The 27230-nt window shown below is 40.9% G+C and overlaps 1 protein-coding gene across 1 annotated transcript in view; it reads right to left on the bottom strand.

Annotated features, from left to right (window-relative positions):
* Positions 1-27230, bottom strand: part of LOC124790053 (serine/threonine-protein phosphatase PP1-alpha-like) — a 581605-nt gene that overhangs the window by 18592 nt on the left and 535783 nt on the right. Inside the window, exons 3-4 of the mRNA XM_047257612.1 lie at positions 11197-11304; positions 11006-11094 (exon numbers count right to left, since the gene is read on the bottom strand). Of these exons, the coding sequence (XP_047113568.1) occupies positions 11006-11094; positions 11197-11304 (197 nt within the window). The remainder of the gene's footprint in view (positions 1-11005; positions 11095-11196; positions 11305-27230) is intronic.

Below are 27230 nucleotides of genomic sequence, written 5' to 3'. Positions count from 1 at the left end.
CACAATGGAGGAGATGTCCATGAGTCTTCCAAATATGGTGGATGCGGCAAAGGATGATAGAGTCCTTGCACTGTAGGTTGTTTGGCAAAGTCAGAGTATGCCATTTCATATTCCATATCCTTAGCACTTGATGACATCATATCAATCAAAGGTCCAGTTATGGAGTGCTGATCTCAAGAGGCAGGTTGCCAGTAGCCAACTTGTCCAGCCTGTCATCGAGTTCATTCACTGGGATTCCAACATGACCTGGAGCGCAGACAAAGACCACCACGTATCCACATTGTCTGAGATCAAAAAACGAATCCCGCATAGTCAGGACCAAGAGATGGCAAGGATAACACTGATGAAGAGCTTTTAAACTGCTCAAAGAGCCACTACTGATGAGAAAGGACTCACCAGTACAGGAACAGATAAGCTCAAGAGCACGAGAGATGGATACCAACTCCACAGTGAAGACACTGCAGCCATCTGGCAAGGAGCAGAGCTCATTACACCACACATGAATGTAAGCAAAGCCAGCTTGACCAGCAACCATTGAGCCATCAGTACAGGCTACTTCTGAATCCCAAAACATGCCAAGAATGAAAAAGAATTGGCAGCAGGGGCCTCAGGCTGAGCGGAGTCTTTTGAACCTTGTGGTAGCTCAAGAAAGAGCTGTGTATGAGAGATGTGCTAGGTGATAGAGGTGAAAGCTTGAGTATTGAAAAAAGGGACTGGATGTGAATGACGATCACAACCCCAGACCTGGTCCACCATAGTGGGAGTTGGATCTCTGTATCTCGAAAGAAGATATGGTAGTTTAAGTGCTCTGGGGATCAGCAGTTGTGTAGCGCATAACCATTCAATTGTTGGCATATAACCTGCAATGGTGGAACCCCTGCCTCAAAAAGAAGAGATCACTGGGCTGGGCTGAAAGGTGTATAAGGTACAATGTCTGTAATGTCAGAGGCGATGCCATGCCCTACGCAAGATTCCCATAATCTCAATGGGATTGGTCCAAAGCTTTGTAGAGCCATAGTAGAGCAGAGCAGTCCTTGGTCTAGTTGATGTTGCTGAGGCATTGAAGGGCTGAGATGCAACCAACATGGCCGCTTTAGTTGGTGAAGATGAGGAACCACATCAACTGGACATCAAAGACTAGTTCCAAAAAAGGTGGGTGTCCACCACATTGAGGGACTGGCCATCAAGGTACAGATATGGATGGAGATGGACTGTGTGGAGGTGACAGAAATCCATAAAACAGGCCTTGGCAGCCTAAAAATGGAGCCATGAGTGAGAGCCCAACTTTGCGCTCAGTATATTGCTACCCCGCAGCCTGTGTTCAGCAACATCCTTCACGGATGATCAGAAATAAATGCAAAAATAATCAGCATACAAAAAAGGAGCCACAGTAGGACCTGCAGCTGCCTCTGGGCCATTGATAGACAATACATCTACATCTGCGTCTACATGGATACTCAGCAAATCACATTTAAATGCCTGGCAGAGGGCTCATTGAACCACCTTCACAATTCTCTATTATTCCAATCTCGTATAGCGCGCGGAAAAAATGAACACATATATCTTTCCATAGGAGCTCTGATTTCCCTTATTTTATAGTGGTGATCGTTTCTCCCTATGTAGGTCGGTGTCAACAAAATATTTTAACATTCAGAAGAGAAAGTTGGTGACTGGAATTTTGTGAGAAGATTCCGTCATAACAAAAAATGCCTTTCTTTTAATGATGTACAGCCCAAATCCTGTATCATTTCAGTGACACACTCTCCCATATTTTGTGATATAAAATGTATTGCCCTTCTTTGAACCTTTTCGATGTACTCCTTCAGTCCTATCTGATAAGGATCCCACACCATGCAGCAGTATTCTAAAAGAGGACAGACAAGCGTAGTGTAGGCAGTCTCATTAGTAGATCTGTTACATTTTCTAAGTGTCCTGCCAATAAAAGAGTCTCTGGTTAGCCTTCCCCACAACATTTTCTATGCGTTCCTTCCAATTTTATTCGTAATTGTAATTCCAATGTATTTAGATGAATTTATGGCCTTTATATTTGACTGATTTATCATGTAACTGAAGTTTAATGGATTCCTTTTAGCACTCATGTGGATGACCTCACACTTTTTGTTACTTAGGGTCAACTGCCAATTTTCGCACCATTCAGATATCAGATATATTTTCTAAATCGTTTTGCCCTCATCTGCAGACAATCTAAGAGTATCTCCCACATTGTTTATATAGATAAGGAACATCAAAGGGCCTGTATCACTACCTTGGGGAGCACCAAAAATCACTTCTGTTTTACTCAATGACTTCCCATCAATTACTATGCACTGTGACCTCTCTGAAAGGAAGTCACAAATCCAGTCACATAATTGAGACGCTATTCCATAAGCACACAATTTCACTATAAGCTGCTTGTCTGGTACAGTGTCAATGGCCTTCTGGAAATCCAGAGATAATAAATCGATCTGAAATACCATGTCAATAGCACTCAAAACCTCATGCGAATAAAGAGCTAGTTGTGTTTCACAAGAATGATGTTTTCTAAACACATGTTGACTGTGTGTCAATAGACCATTTTTTTGAGGTAATTCTTAATGTTTGAACACAATATATGTACTAGAATTCTGCTGCATATCGACGTTAACTATATGGGCCTGTAATTTAGTGGATTACTCCTACTACCTTTCTTGAATATAGGTGTTACCTGTGCAACTTTCCAGTCTTTGGGTATGGATCTTTTGTCGAGCAAACAGTTGTGTATGATTGTCAAGTATGGAGCTAATGCATCAGAATACTCTGAAAGGAACCTAACTGGTATACAGTCTGGGCCAGAAGACTTGCTTTTATTAAGTGGTTTAAGTTGCTTCACTACTCCGAGGATATTTACTTATACATTACTCATGTTGGCAGCTGTTCTTGCTTTGAATTCTGGAATATTTACTTCATTTTCTTTTGTGAAGGCATTTCAGAAGGCTATGTTTAGTAACTCTGCTTTGGCAGCACTGTCTTCGATAGTATCTCCATTGCTATCATGCAGAGAAGGCATTGATTGTTTCTTGCTGCTAACATACTTCACATACGACCAGAATCTCTTTGGATTTTCTGCCAGGTTTTGAGACAAAGTTTCATTGTGGAAACTGTTATAAATGTTGTGGATTGGCAAGAGAGCCAACCCAGGTAAACTAGAGGAAGCCGAAAGGCACGCGTTTTAGCTCACGCAGGCTGGCATGAGGTCTGGAACAGGACAAGGAATTTAGACTTTAGAAAAACAAACGAAGCTGGTGGAATACTTAACTTTAATCCATAAATGGTGAACGTCGATCTGATGGTACATGATTAACAAGATCAATAGCAACCGATAATGGCGCCTTGCTAGGTCGTAGCAAATGACGTAGCTGAAGGCTACGCTAACTATCCTCTCGGCAAATGAGAGCGTATTGTCAGTGAACCATCACTAGCAAAGTCAGTTGTACAACTGGGGCGAGTGCTAGGAAGTCTCTCTAGACCTGCCGTGTGGCGGCGCTCGGTCTGCAATCACTGATAGTGGCGACACGCGGGTCCGACGTATACTAATGGACCGCGGCCGATTTAAAGGTTACCACCTAGCAAGTATGGTGTCTGGTGGTGACACCACAATAAGCATCTCCCAAAGTCTGTGGTAAATTTTGAGCTTCTGTAAAAGAGCACCAATCTTGGGGATTTTGCGTCTGTTTGAATTTGGCATGTTTGTTTCGTTGTTTCTGCAACAGTGTTCTGACCCATTTGTTAATTTATTTGGTATAAATCTTTTAATTGCTGCTGATACTATTTCTCTGAATTCAAGCAACATCTGGTCTACACTTTTATCATTAATTTGGAAGGAGTGGAGACTGCCTCTCAGGAAGGTGTCAAGTGAAATTTTATCTGCTTTTTCGAATAGGTATATCTTTCGTTTATTTTTGGAGGATTTGGGGGTTACAATATTCAATCTTGCTACGACAACCCTGTGTTCACTAATCCATGTATCCATTTTGATGCTCATTACTAACTAAGGATTATTTGTTGCTAAGAGGTCAAGTGTGTTTTCACAACCATTTACTATTCGCATTGGCTCATGAACTGACTGCTCGAAATAATTTTCAGAGAATGCATTTAGCAAAATTTTTGATGATGTTTTATGTGTACCTCCAGAATTAAACGTGTATTTTCAGCAATATATTGAGGGTAAATTAAAGTCTCCACCAACTATTATCACATGAGTCGGGTACATGTTTGAGATCAAATTCTGGTTTACTTTGAACCTTTCAGCAACTGTATCATCTGGATTGGGAGGTCGGTAAAAGGATCCAATTACTGTTTTATTCCAGCTGCCAATGATGACCTCTGCCCATATTAACTCACAGGAACTATCTACTTCAATTTCGTGACAAGATAAACTACTTCTAATAGCAACAAACACACCACCGCCAACTGTGTTTAGCCTAACCTTTCGGAACACCATTAGGTTCTTTGCAAAATTTGCAACTGAGCTTATCTCTGGCTTTAGCCAGCTTTCAGTACATATAACAATTTGAGCAGCAGTGCTTTCTATTAGTGCTTGGAGCTCTGGTACTTTCCCAACACAGCAACAATAATTTACAACTGTTATACCAATGGTTCCTGTATCTATGTTCTTCCTGTGTTTGGTCTGCACCCTTTGTAGCTGAAGCCCTTCTTGTGTTTTCCTGAGACCCTCTAACCTAAAAAACCGCCCAGTCCATGGCACACAGCCTCTGCTACCTGTGTAGCCGCCTCCTGCATATAGTGGGCACCTGATCTAACCAGCGGAACCCGAAAACCAACCACCCGAAACCCCACCACTAAAATGAGAGCAACTCTCAAAACAAAACCCTTCAGAACTCCATTCTCCTGTACATAGGAGGTGCTATGGGAGGTGCCAACCTGTAACTGGAAAGTGTGACAAGAAAAAAATACAAAGTTTGGGAGTGGGCTATGGAGGCCCACTCATGTAAGGTGGAAAGGATGTGGTGGTGCCATGTGATTTTATAAGCTTTATGCAGATCAAAGACTATTGGAAAGTATATTGATGCTGGGTAAAAGCCATTCAGATATCAGACTCGATGTGGACTAAATTATCTGCAATAGAAAACCACCCGGAGTCAAAGCCAAAAGGTCCCAGGACTCAAGGATCCAATACAGCCTTCCACTCACCACACTTTCAGGTAACTCGCAGAGGATATTGGTTAAAATGGACAATACCTGTCCATCAGATGAAGCAATTTTCCAAATTCAAAACTGGAAAACTTACACTTTCTCACCAGTGGGAACGGAATTCCCCCTCGCTTGAGAGATGCTTCAAAAGGGTTAGTAAGATGATGACTAGCCACAAATAAGTGCTGAAGGATTTGGGTGTGCACCCAACTCAGTCCAATCCAGGAGCCATGTCAGGACAGAAAACAAGGGTGCTGGCGAATTCCTGTTCACAAAATGGGGTGTTATAAAGCTCCAGGCAGCAGGAAACAAAAGATGAAGGGAGTCACTCCAGATGGTATTTGAAAAGATAGAACATGAGCAGATAGTGGACTGATGCTGAGGTCTGGACGAAATTCTGGGCAAAATGCTCAGAGACAGAATCTGGTCTGATGAGGATAACGTCATTCAGAGAAATTCATGGGATACTTGTAGGAGTATGGAGGCCAAAAATGCACCTGATCTTTTCCCATACCTGGGAAGAGGGAACTGCCCTATGGCAGTGATATGTTGTTCCCAACAAATCCTTTTTGGGTATTTAATAGGATAATGGGCCAAAGTACAAAGCCATTTATAAAGTTGAAGAGGATTTCAAGAGATGGATGCTGTTTGTAGTGATCTTTAAAAGCCACAGCAATTTCAGGTGTCCACCAAGGGATAGTGTTCCATCTGGCAGAACCTGAGGAAGAAGGAATAAGCAGTTTCCAAGAGGATGGCAAAGGTCAAACTCCATACAGACTCATCAGTGTCATGTGATTGAGTGGTTGTGATGGTAGCCAAGGAAAAGGATCTCAATTCACATTAGTAAAGGTCCAGCTGCAAAGGAGTCTAGGAGATTGATGGTGATGACGAGATAAGATGATTAGAAAATGATCACTGTCACGCAAATCATTATGAATTGTCCATTGAACAGAGGGGACAAATCCAGGCAGATGGAAAGATCAATGGCTGAGAAAGTGCTGCGTGCCACATTTAAGTGTGTGGGAGCTCCAGTGTTGAGGAATGAGAGATCTAGCATTGTCAGCAGGTCCTCAATAATCCTGCCCCAGTCAGTAGTTGCATTACTGCCCCACAAAGAGTTATGAGCATTAAAATCTCCAAGGAGAAAGAAGGGGGGAGGTAGCTATTGAAGGAGGGCAAAAAGAGCAGAAGTGTAGGAGGCTGGTCTGGGGGGAGAGAAAGATTGCATATCATTACTGCAGAGTCTAAATGGATCAGAATGGCCACCACTTCCAGTGCTGTATGAAGAGAAAACCAGGAAGTAACAATACCCATGTGGCCCAATATACAGACACCATCAGAGGCTCGCAAAGAGCCAACTTAGTTCTGCCAGAAACTGCGGCCCCTGCCAATGTTCAATGTCAACATTCAGTAACCATGCACAGATGGCAGATGGCAGCACCAACAGTGGAAGGTATATAAAGTGTGTCAGGCTGGATGCAGAAAACAGGGCAGTTGTTGTCATAATGTGGAAACAGAGCAACTTATCCAGCACACAAAAGGGGACAGTCACTGGTTTTTCATCTAAGGATGGAAGCATTTCCAAAATGGAAAGTGTAAACTGTTTGTGTGCTTCTGTAGTTAAAGTCTATTGTCTATAGCAGAACGGCACTATCCAAAACTGGCGCCGAGGCAACTGTAGTGCGCCAAGGGCCATAGATGACAGGGGTGAAAGATGACTAGGGAGTTGTGTGTGGGTGAACTGACATGCAACTGCTAAGCAACTGACCATCCAGATGAACCAATGGGCTACTAACAGTGTCCCCTCAACAGCTATTCAGTGATGTTGCTGCGTATGGGCCTTTGCAGCATGCACTTTATTCAAGCACCAATGCTGTGTGCTGCTCATCAGTGATGAAGCCTGGAATTTGCACACCAGTACCAAAACTAGACGTCTACTGAGGGGTGACAGGTGACTTTTCCAGATGGATCATATTTTATATGCCATTGGACTGATGGCCATTGGCGTGTTCAGCATGAAACATTGGAAAGTAAATACGTATGCCGGAGGAGAGAACGTTATGGTCTGGGATACATTTTTGTGGCATTTCCTGGGCACAATGGATCAGCACAATAATGCATTCACCCCTATATGAAGTTTGTTTTTCCTCAGCTCGATGGCACCTATCAGCAGGACAGTGCAACATGTCACTCAGCTTGCAGTGTATGTGTGCACTTCCAAGGGCACCAGGAGGAGTTTACCATACTCCCCTGGCCACCAGACCCCCTAGATTTAAACCCAATTGAGAATCTGTGGGATCACATTGATCGGGCAGTTCATGCCATGGATCCTCAACCGAGAAACCTAGTGTAGACACTGGAGTTGGCATGGCTCCACCTACATGTCAGTGCCTTTCAGAATCCTACTGACACTCTCTTTGCTAATCTCACAGTGGTCTGTGCTGCAAAAGGCAGCTATTGAGGCTGTTGGCAGGTGGTCACATTAAAGTGACTGGACAGTGTATACATCTCACTCGTGAAGCAGGCACTCACTCGGATCCTTTGAGTCACACTGTAGAGCATGTGCTGCGACTGGGCACTAGGTTTCCCCAAGGCAGACAGTTTTCTTATGCCCATTAAAGCGCTTTGTCAATTTTGTAATGGCAGTTTCATGTACTTTTACATGTGTCTATCAGCACAACTGAAAATTATGGCTCCTGAAGATCACAGGCTGCAATTTTATCTCATAATTTTGCACCAGACTTAACATATACTAATTATTTTTCAACATAATTACTACTGAAACATATGTGACAGCACAGTAATAGCTTCGTACTACTATAAAAATGAGTTTGTCACTTGTCCATCAAGTCATGTTATGAAACTGCTCTGCAGTTCTTCACTTCAGGAGGTCACAAGACTTAATGCTATCATGAACAACAATCCGTGCAGCTGCATATTGTGAGACACTGGAAAGGCTACACATTTTAAATTTATGTATCATTCTCAATGAAATAGGCTTTGTCATAGGTGCTGTACTCAAACCTAAAGGTACAGTTAGAATCTTTAAAACAAAAAACAACACTGTTCTATCAGATGAAAGAGTAAAGCATCAGTCTCAAATATTAAAGTCAAAATTGTAATTATAATAGAAATCTTTATTATTTTAACATCTATTTTCTGTCAGCCAGTTATGTAATTGTTTTGAAATTTTTAAATGTCATGGATTGTGTGGAGAGAGGAAATGTATTAAAAATTCTGAGAGCGTTCACTTGATCGGAGTTTCCTTGTCTCACTAGCCTGTGCCATGAAAAATTTCAATGTTTGTGTTATTTCTGGTGTTGTGTTTGTGAATTGCTTCTTTGGCAATACACTCTTTAATATTATTCTCGACAAAGAATGTAGCAACACAGATAAGTAGATTCACAGTTCTTAGTATTCTACGCCAGATAAAAAAAGGGGGGCGGGGGTGTTGTACTCCATAGGAGAAGTGTTGCATATAGCCTACTGTACAGTCATATTTTTCTATGTTTAAAATGTTACTGACATGAGTAAGCCACATGAGATACGAAACTGAAAGAGTCTAAAATATGTCATTCTGGGGTAACTGCTCCTACACATATATTTCTGTTTCCACATGAGGTAGGACACTTCTAAGATTTCTTTGCTAAATTGGTTGATACATTCTTCCAAAATAGGTCTGGCTGCATGATGTATAAATGCTGCTGTTGCACCAGCACAATGTGTGTTGAATGCTTGTCATTGTCAGCCACTTGTGCTCACAAAATGTCAGAATAATTGTTAAATGTTGGCCAAAGATCCTGGGATAAAAGCCAATGAGCAAGAAATAAACAAGTGTCAGCAAAAGCCTCAAAAATTTTGTTTTTCAAAATATTTTTTTAAAATTTATTGTACATGAAAGATTCAAATATTTTTGAGATCATTGGCACAACAGGGATAGGTCAGTAACTCTGGAGGAGCTATTTTCACCATTTTTGAGAATGGGGATAAGTAATTCATTTTATCTCTCAGGCAAGCATTGTAAAACCTGATAATCATCACTCGCTTTTACGTATTCAATTCAAAATTAGGGAAATCTATTTTTTGCCAGTTCTTTTGTACATCAATTAACTGTTTTATTTTTATGTTTATCTGTGGAGCTAAGATTTATTAATAAGAAAGAAAAATATCAGAAATGTCAATATTTTTTTAAAAAAATTATCGAAATAATTTTCGTCTGTTTGACACTCATATACAAAGTTCGGAATAAGTTAAGTGCTTTTGACAGAATGTTAATAGCAATAAATCATAGTCTGTAAATTCTCCTCCTGCCAGTCTAGCTACATATTCATCTCTATGTAAATTAACAATAATATTATCTAAAGATGTACCATTATATGTTCAACATTTGTTTGTGCAGTGCAAGTTTAATGATTTTAAAATGATAAAAAATGTACTGGAATTTTGTTGCCGTTAATTAGCCATTTCAGTGTCAGAATCCCCACACTCACCAATATTTTCTTTAAACTTCAATAGCTTTTTTTAAACCACTAATTCAGATTTACCAAAAATGCATTTACATTGCCATTTAGACCTCTATACGGGCTAACAGCTATTATATTTCATTCAGTCTTAGAGAGCTTAACACTGCATATATATCTGAATAATAAGATGTCATGCTGAGTTTGGAAATTTAAAACCATGTTTGACTGAAATCTTAGAAGAGGAATTTCAAGAAAAGTAAGTGACATGCTTTGCCCAGTTTCATTCTGTGACACAAAATTATGCAACACCTTAAAAATTTTTCACTGATATCAACTTTAGGTGCTGATTACCTTCCCTACAGTCTTGATTGTGCAAGAAGTGATATTCACATTTTTTTGAAAATGATGAAGTGGTTAAGGAGATGACGTGTCATCTGAAATGACTTGCAGGTGTCAACATTTTTGCTGAGCGAATGAAAAAAATATTTCATTTTCTATGTTAATTATGTGGAAAAATAGTCTTAATATGTAGGTAGCATCTATATGTAAATCATTGAAAATGGGTTTCAACTTTCACATTTGTTTTAATTTTCAGTATTTTCAGAGACAGAAAAAAATCCTCACTTAGATGATGCAGTAGTAAAATTTATGAACTCAGACACATCAATAACAATAAAAAGGCTATTTGTTGGTACCGCTAATTTCAGTGTAAGTTAGAACATGCAACTATTTCTTGTATTAGATTATTTAGTAAAAGAAGGTCAGTTGTATGCAGCATTGTGTAACCTGACAAAAATTTATGTTAGTAATGGACTGATGTTTTTAATTTCAATTAATTTTGTGGTAATCACTATATTTACAAGTCGGCTTCTTACTAAAACTTTTATTTTATTTTAGTTCTGGCTCAACAGTCTAGACTCTAGAGGGAGAGTAGTGATGAGGTTGAGATTGTTGCCTCCTGGTGCCACAACATTCAAATTGAGGCTGATGAGTGTAAATCCGACACAGTTCTCAAAAAACATTATAATCAGAATCTGGTCCAAAGAAGAGAAAGAAGAGTGTCAATGTACGTAACAGAATCAACTCTGTTAGTTATAAAGTTTCTGTCAGGCATATCACTATTGACGGCACTGTTTTGGCTTTTCAAGATGACTAGGTCATACAGAGTATAGTCTTCACACACTCCTCAACTCTTAGCAACTGCTTACTCCTCTCATAGTTTATCAGGGTAGTCTGCATGAGCAATGAAAGCCTTTCAATTCAACAACTTTAGCTATCATTGTAATCTATCACTCACTAAATGTAATCCAAACTGTAATTTGATTTAAGTGAAAATGATAAGTGTTTCTCACCAACTGGCAGGCAGTTGAACAGATCAGTAAAAGTCTTCCACAATTTCACACTATATCGCCTTTTGCACTCGTCATAGAACCCATAAACTCTGAAAAAAAGAATGGAATTATGGAAGAGTTTTGTACACAACATATATTAATATCAGAGTCAGAGAAAAGTTATTTGCAATTAGTGACGCCAGTTCCATTACCTGTTAATGCTTGCACATTCATGGTTCCCTCTTAGTAAGAAGAAGTTATTGGGATACTTTAGTTTGTATGCTAACAGCAGACAAATTGTTTCTAGAGAATTCTTTCCCCTGTAACAAAATGAGAAAATAGTTTTAGCTTACATCATATGAAGTTTTCTTCTCCTTGCAGCTCTATGTTTACTGTAACATCAGGCATATTTTATGTGGCAGATGAAAAACCAAGAAAAAAAATTACAAAATGTTTTAGTATGTTGTCTAAGTAGTGCATCAAAATACTATTCATTTACATTTTCTTTAATGTAGAACAAGTTATTCACTTTTAACTTCACACAGACAAAACATAAAGTTACAGTTAAGCTAAGAACAATGTCAGGAACCAAAATAATGCTTGTTATATATGTTGTGGTGTATTAGGATCATGATTAAGTTTTCACCTTTGGTTTTCAAAGGGATTCCTTTACATATAACAGTGTACCAATGGTTCCTAAACTTCAGAGATATCAGTACAACAGATACTAGCATTTTAAGTCAAACCAAAATTTTATGTCTCCTGCCCATGAGGAAGCTTTGACAGGGGTACTATTTTAGGCTGTGGAAGATGAGAGTGAAAGAATGAGGAGATGAAAACTAGATAACATGGTTTCATAAAAAAAACTGCAAATAGTAACAGTAGAGAAACTAACACTATGTTCTTTGAGGTGAAAAGGTAAAGTATTTTGGCATTGTTGGCTAGGAGATATGTGGGATTTTGTTCAGCTGCCTAACACAAAATCCTTTTCTTGCTCATATTCAGTGGCACCCGTGCTTTTTGAAGTCTATGTAAAAGTTTTATCTCTCCAGTGCAGATGGTAGTGATGGATGTATATAGGATTTCATGTCATGTATGTGTTGTTTTGCTGTTATTTAAGATGTGTGTATGTATGTGTGTGTGTGTGTGTGTGTGTGTGTGTGTGTGTGTGTGTGAGAGAGAGAGAGAGAGAGAGAGAGAGAGAGAGAGAGAGAGAGAGAGAGAGAGGGAGGGAGGGAGGGAAGGGGGGTAGAGAGGGAGGGAGGGAGGGAGGGAGGGAAGGGGGGTAGAGAGAGAGAGAGAGAGGGGGGGGGGGACATTGCACAGCCTGCTCCTCACTCAGAGTACCAGTGGTGCCATGAGGCTAACATTGACCTCCTACAGACAGATAACTGAAGGTAGTGTCAGACACCCTCAATTCATGATGCACTGTCGAGAGTATGGAATTTAACCTAGGACATGGATGCGAATTTTCATGGTCAGTGGTTGTATCCCACCACCTCTCCTCCACTTGCTGGCCAAATGAGGTAATGGAAATTTCTTCATCTATCAGAATTTGAATCAGACACTTCCAAGTTAAGTACCATTGCACAAGTGTGTGTTAGCACTTTTGGCTACAGAGCAACTGCATAATACAATTATGTAAAAGAGAAGTGATTCATTGCACTAGTGTTAGGTCTTTTGAAACTAGTTAGTTTTCACTTGTTAAGACACTGGACTTACATTCTGGAGGATGATAGTTTTGATTACCCATATTTAGGTTTTCCATAATTTTTTGAAATTGTTTATGTAAAGCAATGCTATGACAGGTTCCTTTGATAGTGGATGGCCAATTTCCTTGCCCATCCTTTCCTAATCCAAGTTTGTGGTCCATCTCTACTGACCGCATCACTGACTTCCCACCCCAATGGTCTCTTTTTGGTTTTGTTTCTGGAAAAGATGAAAAACATTCAGGAGCAAATCTAATGGCAGAAGAGTTCTAAAAATTGTAAATGTATTTATGAGCAGTCTGTTCACAACTGATGAACTTACTTTGGCAAGGTATGTCATTGTATCGTAGCTACTGAATAATACTCACAGGTTTATGAACTACAGCTTGGTGTCAGATGTGCGCCACCAGTATGGCTTGGTAGAGGGACACAACACAGTTGGTAAAAGGTAATTTTACTCTAGTTAGTCCTGAGTTTCACTAACTGATATTACTCTCGGACTACATGTAGTTACACCTGAGGTCTATAATGAACACTTATCATTTGTGTGAGGGGCACTCAAATCAGAGCTGAGTAGCCAATTTGAATCATGGTGGTGGAAGAAATTTTCATTTCCGGTATTTGGTTGGCGAGCTGGGTGACAGGTGATAGGCTACAGTTCCTGGTCAGCAAACTCCAGGCCCAAGTTGAAATGATCATATCCCAAAGCTCTCTTCAGTGCCTCTTGGAGTGAGGACATGTGTCAATGTTGAAGGTAAGCCATCTATCAGATGGGGCCTCTTCCTTAGTGGTACTGGCTATGTACTGGCTCTGTTGTTCACTGTCTCCTGCTCTGCTTATTCCTCCTCCTCCTCTTACCACCCCTTTCAGAACTATAAACAATACAAATACATACAGAGTGCTAAAAGCATTCATTACTACCACTTATGTAAAATAGCTTATGAGTGTGGATACCCATGAGACATCCAACAGTGTGTAACCACAATTTTAACCGGGACTGCAGCCATACCCTTAGTGGTGCATGTAAACAGGCACATGATGCAGAAAGGCTACAGAGAAATAAGCTAGCTCATTCACCATATAATGAAATGAACATTACTACCAATATTCTTCAGTAACAGATGTTGACATAATGTCTGGTAGCATATGGGAATTCCGTGACTTTCTGACATCTATATGATATAATTTTGCCAACTAAATGAAGTACCAATTGGCGTACTAAAATCTCCAGATGATGACTACACATGAAGTCATTGAAAGTTTGAGATTGAATACAAATCTGACATGGCAAGAACTCTGTGAAACATTTATTCAATGGCACATGACATATACATTCATTCGTGAGGTAGTAGAGATATAGCAGCAATGGAGTATTAATGATGTAGTGAATTGCCTGTGACTCAGGACACCTTTTCCTTCACTTGACCTCACCAACACAAGGTAACTCTCAATCTTAAATCATCTTGCTAAATTCTCCAACTATTTTTCTTCCATTTTTACTTGTGCAGGAGATTTTGCATAACACAGCCCTTATTTGTGCAGACAGGTTCTAGTGCAATTCTTCTTCAAGGACTTGTGTGAGATGATGGTGTCTTGCAGCATTTCATTGAAGAAGTTGAAGAAGCCACACTTCAGGCACTTCTTGGAAAAGTATACAACACATCCAGTTCCATATGAATCAAAATTGATAAAGAACTATTTATCTGTGTGGTATGAGGAGGTGCTTAGCAAAATACGAATTAGTGCTACTGATCAAAAGGTCTGGGTGCCTATAGATGAAACCATTGATGTGAGTGGGCATTATGTTGCAAATGTTGTTGTTGATGTTCTAAAAGCTGACAGGCCTGGAGAAATGTTCCTCCTAACATATGAAGCTCTCAAGAGAGTAAACAAGTCGACAGTTGACCTTTTATTTGACAACTCTATGAAGCTACTGTGGCTGGATGGTGTGAACAGAGACAATGTTTTGCTGCTAGTAACAGATGGTGCTTAATAGATGGCTAAAGCAGCCAAGGAGCTTTAGATTCTATAACCCCCAATGTTGTACGTCACTCGTCTTGCGCATGAGTTACACAGAGTGGCAGAGGAGGTGCGATCAAATTAACCTGATGTGAACAAATTAATTTACTGTGGCAAGAGAATCTAAGTGAAAGCTTTGTTACAGCTGCAAAAATTCAAGGACCAAGCACCTTCACTGCCTCTCCCCCGTCAACCTGTTCTTACACAATGCATTTCTTGGCTTAATGCTGCTGAGTATTACCCAGCATTAAGCTGCTGAGTATTACTGCACTAACAATACCAAAATAAAGATGATATTTTTTGGGCATGATAGTATGAATCAAGTTCCATCACAACTGTAAAAGAGGTCTTTACAGATACCTTGTCTGGAAACTTGGCATACATGAATGCCAACTTTTTCAGCGGTATCAACAGCGATCACATGCCTGGAAGCTGCTGGTACTCAGCTGTACAACGCCCTGGGTATTGTGCAACATGTGCAGACTGAGTTGGGCAAGCTCATGGTCATGTGGCTGACAAAATGAACAACAAATTGCAAAGTATTTTCCAGCAGAATACTGCATATTCTTCGATGTAACGAAGTTAGCGACAGTCTTTCTGGAAATGCCACAACATTAGAAGACAGTGTGGCCTTTCCTCATTCAAATACGCTCCTGTGACACGGAGAGGAGCTTTTCTGGGTATAAAAGTATCCTCACTGAGAACCGAAGATCTTGGAAAATGGAAAACCTGAAAATGGAACTTGTTATACAGTGCAGATCAGTGGAAACTGAAGACTGACAGGATATGTTATCTAATTTGGATTACTGTAAACAAGTTGTGTGCAGTAGTAAAACATTGGTTTTATTGTTTGGATAGGTCCATTGTTTTCACCATACTTCTTGTCGCTTTTCAAACACATGCAGACATTTCAAAAGTAAGTTGCAGTTAGTTTTAAACACTACAAAAAGTAGGTGCCCTACTCACATCTTCTTCAGAAGTGAATTTTGTATCACAGGGTATATTAAAATAAATCAACAATGTTTTTTGTATAAACTCATATAAATCATGTTTTATTTTTTAGGTCATATTTATGTAAGTTTTTGGTCATAAATGCTTGCTGTGTTTTAGGTAACTAAAATCTGGGCTCCAGTGATCAACCGATGAACTTCTGCTCTCCACAGCAGTTTGTTTGTTGCGACAGTCGCAGCTACGTATGGAAAGAAGATGGATCACAAGAGTTTAAATTGATCAGCCAGAACATTATGACCACCTACCTAGTAGCCAGTTTGTCCACATCTGGCATGGATAACAGTGGTGACACAGCATGACATGGAAGCAATGAGGCCTTGCTAGGTCGCTGGAGGAAGTTGACACCACATCTGCACACACAACTCAAATTTCCACAAATTCCAGCGAGGGGGCGATGAGCTCTCACACCCCGTTCAATCACATCCCAGATGTGTTCGATTGGGTTCAGCTCTGGCGAGTTGGGGCCAGTATGTCAACTGGAACTCGCCACTGTGTTCCTCAAACCACTCCATCATACTCCTGGCCAAGTGACATTGCGCTTCTTGAAAAATGCTACTGCCATCGCAAAACTTGATCGTCATGAAGGGGTATACGTGGTCTGCAACCCAGTGTACAATACTCCTTGGCCATCATGGTGCCTTGCACGAACTCCACTGGACACATGGATGCCCACGTGAATGTTTCGCAGAGCTCCATGCTGCTGTACTGGTATCAAGGAGCTGTCCCCCTGGAAGATGATGGATTCGCGCCCTCCCATCAACATGATGAAGAATGTATCAGGATGCTTTCAATCACGCAACGCTATGCCATTATGACAACATCGAGTGCCTATGATTACGTGCCCACTTCAGTAGTAGTTGCCCACGTCAAGATATTGACATTGGAACATGTATGGTTCTTCGACCATGAAGGCCCATCATTAGGAGTGTTTGGTGCACTGTGTGTTAAGACACACTTGTACACTTCTCAGCATTGAAGTCTGATGTTAGTTCCTCCACAGTTTGTCGCCAGTCCTGTTTTACCAGTCTGCCCAGCCTATGATGTCCGACATTCTGTAATGAGGAGCGGCTGCCTAATCCCACGCCATCTGGATGTGATTTCACCACAGTTTCGCCACATGTTGAAGACGCACAGCACAGCACTCCTCGAACACCCAACATGTTGTGCAGTTTCTGAAATGCTGATGCCGAGGTTTCGGGCCATCACAGTCTGCCCTCGGCCAAACTCAGATAGATTGCGCGCCTTCCCCATTCTACACTGCAGTGCCAAAGAAACTGGTATAGACATGCATATTCAAATACATATATATGTCAACAGGCAGAAGACGGCACTGCGGTCAGCAACACCTATATAAGCCAACAAGAGTCTGGCGCAGTTGTTAGATTGGTCACTGATGCTACAATGGCAGGTTATCAAGATTTAAGTGAGTTTGAACATGCTGTTGTAGTCGGTGCATGAGTGATGGAGCACAGCATCTCTGAGGTAGCGATGAAGTGGGGATTTTCCCAAACGATCATTTCACGAGTGTACCGTGAATATCAGGAATTCGGTAAAACATCAAATCTCTGGCATCGCTGCGACCGGAAAAAGATCCTGCAAGAATGAGACTAACAATGACTGAAGAGAATTGTTCAGCGTGACAAAAGTGCAACCCTTCCGCAAATTGCAGCAGATTTCAGTGATGGTCCATCAACAAGCATCAGCGTGTGAACGATTCAACAAAACAATTGATATGTGCTTTCGGAACCAAAGCTCACTTGTGCACCCTTGATGATTGCTCAACACAAAGCTTTACGCCTCGCCTGGACCCTTCAACACTGGCATTGGACTATTGAAGACTGGAAACATGTTGCCTGGTCAGACGAGTCTCGTTTCCAATCATATTGAGTGGATGGAATTGTACGAGTATGGAGACAACCTCATGAATCCATGGACCCTGCATGTCAGCAGGGGACTGTTCAAGCTGGTGGAGGCTCTGTAATCGTGTGGGGTGTGTACAGTTGGAATGATATGTCTAGGAATGACTCTGACAGGTGACACATATGTAAGCATCCTGTCTGATAACCTGCATCCATTCATGGCCATTGTGCAATCCGACGGACTTGAGAAATTTCAGCAGGACAATGTGGCACCCCATACGTCCAGAATTGTTAGAGAGTGGCTCCAGGAACACTCTTCTGAATTTAAACACTTCTGTTGGCCATCAAACTCCCCAGACATGAACCTTATTGACCATATCTGGTATGCCTTGCAACGTGCTGTTTAGAAGAGATATCCGCCCCCTCGCACTCTTCCTGATTTATGGACAGCCCTGCAGCATTCATGGTGTCAATTCCATCCAGCATTACTTGAGACATTAGTAGAGTCCATGCCACGTTGTGCTGTGGCACTTCAGCGTGCTCGCGGATGCCCTACACGATATTGGGCAAGTGTACCAGTTTCTTTGGCTCTTCAGAGTATAAGCACTGTCCATGTGTCTGACTAGTAGTCATTCCTCGCCAGGTGACCCTGCTGTCGCCTGGATGGGTTTATATCAATAGTAGGTTGGTGGTCGTAATGTTTTGGCTGATCAGCGTATTTGTTTTGGATATTCTTTGTAGGGAACAGTGCCAGAGAGTTCAGTGGGGTCATCCAATAAATAATCATAAGAAAACGCTTGGTGCTTTTCGAGCAACTGAGAAGCTAAATGAACAAGTTTTTAAATTTCGATCAAATATCTGTTGCAAGTTTCGACTAGCTGGATTGTCATTTGAAGAAACATCTACAACTGCAAAATTCCGCCAGCAGAAATTGTATTCAACCCATTGAAATGCTTCAAATTACAATAAGGTGGTGGTCTTTTTATTGGCTTTACCCAGCGTCTTCACGGGGACATCACATTGGATTTGGCTAAGTAAGTGGTGTAGGGTGGCCAGATGCCAGATGCCATTCGTTGTTGATACGACTGACCTGGCAATCCTGTTTTCTCTTTAATACTCTGTATGCGACTCATTACTGCCGTTTGGAAACGGATGAAAGGATTCTCACCTAAATGTCGCATTGAAGATTTGTGCTTCAAAAAAAATCATGTGTGGGGATCATTGTTTGATTCCCTCTGCAGGCATTCTAGGGGCTTTAAATCACCTTCTTCCTGAAGGTGCAGTTGCAACCTTTGCTGAAGTTTCAGAATATTCCTCAATCAAAGACACACCACGGATGGTCACGACACACTCTTAAGGGGTGGTGATACTGAGGTTAAAATCAGACTACGTTGAATTTGTAGGAGAAGTAAGTAGAGTCGATAATTGTTTAGAAAATTTTGTTAATCAATTAGTAATAAAAATGGAATATTAATTTAATATATGTTCTGGGGACGACTTGTGACGGAGATTTTCTCCATCGCAAACTGACACAGCGTACTTTCAATGATACATATGATGATTTAATGTAATTTGTACATCATTAATTTTTTGATATAAATGTAAACTAATTCAGAGTATTTTGAAAATATGTTATTACGTTCTACGTAATTTTGACTGTATGTAATTTATATGGAAAAGTGAATGCTTTGAGCTGATAGGAGAAATGTAGTTCCAGAAAATTTCTATTAAGAGGGAAGTGAAATGAAAAAGGCCATTGAAGGTGGGACGTGGCAATGTAAAGACAGCCAGAAGGGACGTGTCGTTTATTAGTGGGTAACTGGGATAATTTTGCAGAAAAGAGACAGTTTTCTTTGTTGTAACAGCGTGAAGGGATAACTTCAAGACGAGAATTATGATACGGAACCAGTAGAAGCAATAATAGCAACATTTTTGCGCTGAAATACCAAAATTTAAGAGGAGATCACAATTTTTCCGAGTCTATCAATGGAGAAAATAAAGACAGAAGAGGAAGAAGCCTTAAGAGACAAGATTTAAGAACTAGAGATCTAGTAGATCAACGCGGAAGGTGGAAGATGATCAAGACATCAAAAGTATGAGAACGGACCAGCCGTCATCACAAACCACGAGTATTCCTGCACTAACAGAGACTGCATTATTTTGACAAAGAAAAGAGGAAGTTCACCGTGAACTACAGTGGTGGTATGGATTCTGTTATAAAGGCGACTACTAGCGATCATTTGTGTTTCTTTGAGAAGTGGACTATGAATTGAGGAACTGTTTGTTAAAAGCTTTTACTGTAAGGACCAAAAAATATTAAATTTGGCAATAAATTATTAGTAAATGGACGCCACTCCAATACTTGGTTACACGAGCGTCCATTGTTGTGCTTAAAACTATATTCATATATCAGGCCAGCACATCCCATTCTAATTTCCCCTTCTGGAGAGTTAAGGAGTCTTTACCAGCAAGCCAGTAGTTTAGGCCATTTACCATTTTACAGCCAACTTTACATACGAGGTGTGATTGGAAAGTTGTAAGAATGGGCTTGTACTTGTACAATGGTGATACGTAAAATGCTACAGTGATGCTTCTGCTTCAAAATAGTCCCCTTCTGACTGAATACGCCCACTCCAACGGTGTTTCCACTTTTGGAAATGTTCCTGGAATTTTTTTTCCTCTAGTGCGTCAAGGACGCTCTCCGTATTTGCCTGGATGTCTTCAGTCGAGTCAAACCGCTTTCCTTTCAGTGAAAATTTCAGTTTAGGAAACAGACAGAAGTCCACAGGGGCCAAATCAGGGGAATATGGCGGTTGTGGAAGCGCAGTAGTTTTGAATTTGATCAAAAATTCAGCGATGGAAAAGACACGATCTGCCAGAGCATTGTCACGGTGTAGCACCTAACTCCTGTCTTCCGCACCTTCTCGCGCAAACGCTCAAGGACACATGTGTAGTATTCCTGGTTAATTGTCTGTCCTCCTGGGGTAAATTCATGATGCACAATACCAGTAGAAACGAAAAAAATCACCAACATTGTCTTCACCTTCGACTGACTTTGCCGTGCTTTTTCGGTCGTGGTGAACCTGGAGTCTTCCACTGCGAAGACTGCACTTTGGTTTTAGAATCATATCCATATACCCTCGATTCGTCACCTTTAATTACCCTATTTAAAAAATCTGGGTCATTTTTAGTCCGATTAATCAGATCTTAGCACACTTCAGATCGGTATTGTCTCTGGTCACTTGACAACACGCTTGGAATGAATCTTGCGGACACTCGATGCGTGTTCAGATGTTCAGTTAAAATTGACTGAACTGCATAGAAACTTAAGTTCATCAGCCATCTCCCTAATTGTAAGCTTACAATCAAAGTGCACTAAGTCGCAAACTTTCACAACATTTTCATTCGTTTTTGAGGTGTAAGGACGGCCGGACCGTGGTTCATCTTCAGATGATTCGCGACCATTTTTAAATATGTTGAACCAGACAAAAACGTTTTACTGGCTCATACAATTATCTCCAAAAGTTGTTTTTAATAGTTCCTGGTTTTAAAACAAAATTTCACACAAACTCGTTGCTCTGTTTTTACATCCATTTCCACGCAGACAGAATCTGGCAACAAGTCATAACAGACTCGCACTCAACCAGCTGCCAGAACGAACTGAATAAAACGCAGTTTCCTACCAGAGGGGGTTCAAGGACAAGGCAATCCGTCCTCCGTGTGCCTGCCCGCCAAACCAGTAAGCAGTAGCGGATCCATTCTTAAAATTTTCCAATCACACCTCGTATGTTCGAGACGACTCATTGTAAGATGAGGAAAAATTGATTTTTTTTACCGCGCAGTTTCCTCAAAGTCGAATGAGAAAGACTGCATAAAGGAGAACACGCAAGAATCTCAAAGGAGCAGTATCCTGCAGCAGCTGACAATCGCTGGAGCTGTACATCAGTCGAAGTGGTTCGCACCGGGACGACAGCAATGCGACTCCGATACAGATCTCTGTCGCCTAGCCCGGAGTAACACCCAGTGCTGGGCGCTCCACGCAACTTGTGTCGTACGGAAAAAAAAAAAAAAAATTATTCAAGTAGGTGACGAAGCTACGTCCGTCTCTGTAGTTAGTTTACCAGTAAAGCTTTTAATTTTCGCGCAAAATTTTTTTGAGATTCGTGTATGTTTTACATTGAAACCAAATAGCACGTATCGGATTTTAAGTAAAGATAAATGACAGTGAAGAAAGTTGAAACTGCATCAATTAATTCAGAACAATAAACTGAGATACATTCGATTTCACACTGAAACACAGAATTTTCTCTCACACCAATGTTTTGCTCCATTCTTTGGCTCCAGTAATGAAATCATACTTTCTTGACAGCAAAGCGTTAAACAGTCTCATTTATTAACTCCTATGCCTTTAACGACTTCGCAGTTTAGGCGAAATTTTTGTTTGTAAAGATATGTCCATTTGTAACGTTTCCCGTTAACATATATTAATAAAACAGAACTTGATTGACACGATAGCATCTTGCGGTAGACATTTCATGTCATAAGCTTCTGTCCGATTATAATTTTACTTATAGATTGCTCAATAAATTTCAATAATTAACTTTAATTTAATTTGTACATTCCTAGTTCCACACAAAAAAAGTCGCACTAACTGTATTAACACACAGCAAATCAGTCATAACAGAGAAATAACTTACCTATGTGAATAGCTATAGAAAGGTTAACGTGGTTCCTTATTTGTACGTGTTTTATGTACATGTGACTGTGCGTATGTGCGTGTGTGGAATTAAGCCACCTGTCATAGGCAAGAGAAGAAGTTATTGAATTATTTTGGCGTAACAGTAGCAGGAGAAAGGACACCATTATGAGTGTGGTCATGGAAAGTGAACCCTGTCCCGTGATATTCAAGTGTGCTTCTGTAGCACTACAGTAGTATTCCAGATTGCTCAGGTAGTCAGTCAGACATATTAAATTAATTATTACCGTTTTAGACAGAGATAATAACATAATGATTTTCCGCAGGTATACAAATATTTTCCTCCAATTTTACGACCAAATAATTAAAAGCACTAATAAGTTACATGTTATCGCCAAGAATGCGAGTCCTGTTAGAACAGAGTCTCTTTAAATAAGAGCTCGCCTTCGCTAACAGAGATCTACCAGAAAGCGGAAGTTGGCCATACGAAGGTCGCCAGATCATGGCATTCAGAATGGTTCTGTCAGAAGTTGCTGCAAAAAGCCGAACCATAAAAGGAGTGCCACTCTGGTTAGTCGAATGTTCGGTGCAGGGACTTTCAAATAGAAGCACGGAGGAACAGCTACCCTCATTCTTTGGCTGTACTTCAAACGAACAACACAGTGCTTCGGGTGACCATTGTCGTCAGGCACCAATTACATCACGTGGACCGACAGTTTAGGCGCCATGGTGGCAGAAGTTTACCTAATTGCTGACACCTCAGGAGCTTGGGTAAGGCTACCGTATCAACGAGCAGCCATTTCAAGCGTGTTATTGCTCGTTGAGTCGCAATGACTATCTAATTGTCCGCCCCCGGTAGCCGAGTGGTCAGCGCGACAGGATGTCAATCCTAAGGGCCCGGTTTCGATTCTCGGCTGGGTCGGAGATTTTCTCCGCTTAGGGACTGGGTGTTGTGTTGTTATTATCGTTTCATCCCCATCGACGCACAAGTCGTCGAAGTGGCGTCAAATCGAAAGACTTGCACCCGGCGAACGGTCTACCCGGTTGTAGGCCCTAGTCACACGACATTTACATCTTTACTGTCTAATTCAGTGGCGGTAGCGCGAATGTACGGGTACAAACGCCACCGAACCACTACATTATGCTTTCAGCCACTGTGACCTAACGAGGTTGCTCATGTTTAGGTTAGCACAGTGGGGTCGCATTCGGGAGAAATCCGATTTAAATCTCCGTCTGGCCACCCAGACTTAGGTTTGCCTCGATTTACCTAAATCACTTAAGGCAAATGCCATGATGGTTCCCTTGAAAAGGATTACGCCAGAATTTCCTTCTCCATCCTTCAGTAATCCTTTTTAGTACTCCGTCTGCAATGACCCCGTTATCGACAGGGCTTTGAACCTAATTTTCGTTCCTTCCTTTTTTGCACCTCTTATGGCAAGGCCAGATGTTGTACTGCCGTTGTATCATTACCTGAAGGTGTATGTCCCTCGCTCCCTCATTATCAAAGACTTATTTACCCGTGATTTTCATTATCCAATTATCAGAGTAATTTTTGCCAGATATATTCTTCTATTATAGTTCTATGGAGAAGGGACTCTTCGCTAATCATTTCAGTGTAGTTAAGCTCGTCTGTGTTCTTTCTTTGTAGGTGCTTTAAAAACCACAATATATCTGTTTTATTCAAATCTGCTGAGCTTCGCGGTACGCCAGTGCTCTTAGCGATTATAATGGATAGTACAACTGGGTATTACTAATTGTATACACAACTGTGTCGAAAACGCTTAGTACTGTTCTGAATCACGGAGAAACTGACCTTCTTGCTTGTGACAGGAAAGCTGAATGTATGCAATAAATCTGTACGTAATACAAGGTGTCGCAGGAGGATTGATCAATATTCAGGGATGAGGCAGAAAAAAATTCTTGTAAACATGGGCTCTAAAATGCATACTTTAATAGGTGCAATCACTTGTCCATTAGAAGAGATGTGTTTCACATTAGCGCAGATGAAAAAGTCATCACTTTTCGGGTGCAGTTTGACGACGACTTTTACCTTCCGACTGTTTGCATCGTCTTGAAAAATGAGGTGTGCCTGTTGTTTGTTTTAGAGCAAAGAATTCGGTACACATTTTTCGACTCAACATTTCTGATGACACCAAGAGTTGGTCTGTATGAGGTATGGCATAGAACTGTCTAGGGGCAAGTTGTACAGTGTATCCATCCACCTCATAACGAATTCAACTATACTGCAAGTTAATGCTAGTCGAACGCTAACTCATTTTATTTCCATTATTCTGATAACTGTCTATATAATTTTTAAATTTATGGGTGGTGAACTAGAAAGACGTTAAACCTAGGAAGAAACGTTATAATCGAGCCTTGGTTTCTTTGTTTGGTATGCGAAAACTGAACACGAAGAATACGTTTACCAATACTCGCACGCAATGGGAAGTATGTGAAAAGATAAAGAAGTACACATGAAGGTAGTTTATCAGCGTAATCAGAGGCGAATCTAGGAGAGAGGTGGTCGATGGCTATGGAACAGTATTCCTTTTTTTTATTATTTTTTTAACATGGCTTTCAGACTTAACAATCTCGAAAAGTTTGTCGCTGTTGTAACTGGTATTATAACAGATTAGGAAACCACCTTTGCTTACTCTAGAGAATTTAGAGATAGTACGATGATACAAAACTGCTATGAGCTCAGTCCACCCCCAACCAAAATCCTGGATTCGTCTCTGAATGTAATACATGTCACGAACTAATGATCGAGCAGTTCACTACTAGGCTTGGCAAAACTCAGAATAGTTATATGTACCTGGTAAATAAATTTCTAAATGCACAACGTCCACAAACACTCCAGTTTAATTAAACCACTTACCAAAATGCCATTTAAACAAGGCGTTCTAATTCCGCGTCCGGCCATCCTGATTTAGGTTTTCTGTGATTTCCCTAAATCGCTCCAGGCAAATGCCGGGATGGTTCCTTTGAAAGGGCGCGGCCGACTTCCTTCCCCGTCCTTTCCTAATCCAATGAGACCGGTGACTTCGATGTCTGGTCTCCTTCCCCAAACATCCCAACCCAAGGCGTTCTTTACAACTCAAGAGATTCGCCTCAGATAGGATGGCTTTACATTTGGATTCTTACTGTCCACAAATTTGCAAGCAAATTTGAAATTATTTATTGTTATCTTAAATGCTGCCCTTTATTGTTTTCTTCAGTAAGGTGTATTAATTTATTCAAATTATGACGACATCGACTGCATGTATAATGTTCCAAGATAATTGAATAAATTCAGTTGAATCCATTTGCATGCTAGGTGAATCGTAAACTAAACAGTAGCGTCAGTTAGCGAACTCGGTTACGAAAGAGGGTAGCTTCAACTGGTTGAGAGTTCATGTTAACGGCCGACCTGAAAGTAGCTTTTCATAATGCGTCAGAAACATTTACGGGTAATCTGTCCAAAAACTCGTAACATTTAATCTCAAGTACGATCTCCCTCCTAATCGCCACTGTATGCAGGGTGACTATTATTAAACTATATTAAATAAAATCGTCATAACTTCTGAACGATTTGCGTTAGGACGTTCAAACTTCACGGTTGGCCGCGGGGCATGATGGGAATCAGTATGGGCAGGTATGGTTTGGTTTAGCGACGAAGCCCAGTTTCATTTGGATAGGATTGTCACTAAGCAAAACTGATGCATTTGGGGGACTGAGAATCAACGGGTGACCGAGTGGTGAGCATTATTCATTCACGAAATAATTAGTGCGATATTCCTTGATCGCACGGCGACTACCGAACGGTACGTGAAGGTTCTGGAAGATGATTTCATCCCCATTATCCAAAGTGACCTGATTTTGACAATATGTGGTTCGTGCAAGACGGAGCTCGACCCCATCGAAGCAGGAGAGTGTTTGATGTCTGGGAGGGGCACTTTAGGGACCGCGTTCTGGCTCTGTGGTACCCAGAGGTCACTCGCGTGAGCTTCGATTGGCCGCCGTATTCTTCGGATCTGAACACGTGCGACTCCTCTTTGTGGGGGTATGTTAAAGACAAGGTGTACAGCAGTAACCCCAAAACCATTGCTGAGCTGACAACAGCCACCTAGGAGGTCATCGACAGTATCGATGTTCCGACACTTCAGCGGGTCATGCAGAATTTCGCTATTTGTCTGCGCCTCATAATCGCCAAGGATGGCAGGCATATCGAACATATCATAACCTAAATCCGAATATCTGTAGCGACGTTTACATGTTTAATAAAGTGACTGCACGCTGTGGTTTGCAACTAATTTACGTTTTTTTTCATATAGTTCAATAATTGTCACCCTGTACTTGTGTGTAACTACAATTTTGGTCGAGGAACAAAATGTCAGTAGCCAGAAATGCCTTCATAAACAAAGCCAAAATGTTTATCAAGAATTTGACAGCCGCATGAAACGTGATGTTTGGCTAAATTTCCGAAGGAAAATGTCTCACTGGTTGTCTTGAAGCAGAATGGCAAGTGAACCCTGAAATTTACGTTTGCAGCAATGTATAAAACAAGAAATTTTGTACTTAATTTTGTATGTAACATACCATTGGAGATCTGATAATGTAAGTTAACTAATGCATAACCTATAAAATATGACTTCTTTGTATAAAAGGTGGAGCAGTAAACTTTGCGATAGTTTAGTAGCAATGTAACATTCTCCCCCCCCCCCCCCCCCCACCCCCCTTTAGTGTTCTAGGATTAATAACAGTTCTTGGCTGGATGATAATTACTCTGTATCCATGCCGGAGAGAAACATTATGTTTTTAGTGAACCGAAAGCCGTGGAGTGGTTTAGCCTGGTGCCATAAATCGGTATTGCGGAATACGACTCACGCGGAACATCTGTGGACGATGGAGGGAGCAACAACTTCACTTCTACAGATGTCTCTCGGGAGCTTTGGCTGTTCATCACTTACAAT

Source organism: Schistocerca piceifrons, chromosome 3, assembly GCF_021461385.2.
Source record: "Schistocerca piceifrons isolate TAMUIC-IGC-003096 chromosome 3, iqSchPice1.1, whole genome shotgun sequence".
Classification (NCBI taxonomy): domain Eukaryota; kingdom Metazoa; phylum Arthropoda; class Insecta; order Orthoptera; family Acrididae; genus Schistocerca; species Schistocerca piceifrons.
Note: the sequence above shows the minus strand (reverse complement) of the source record. Positions and strands in the feature narration are given on the sequence as shown.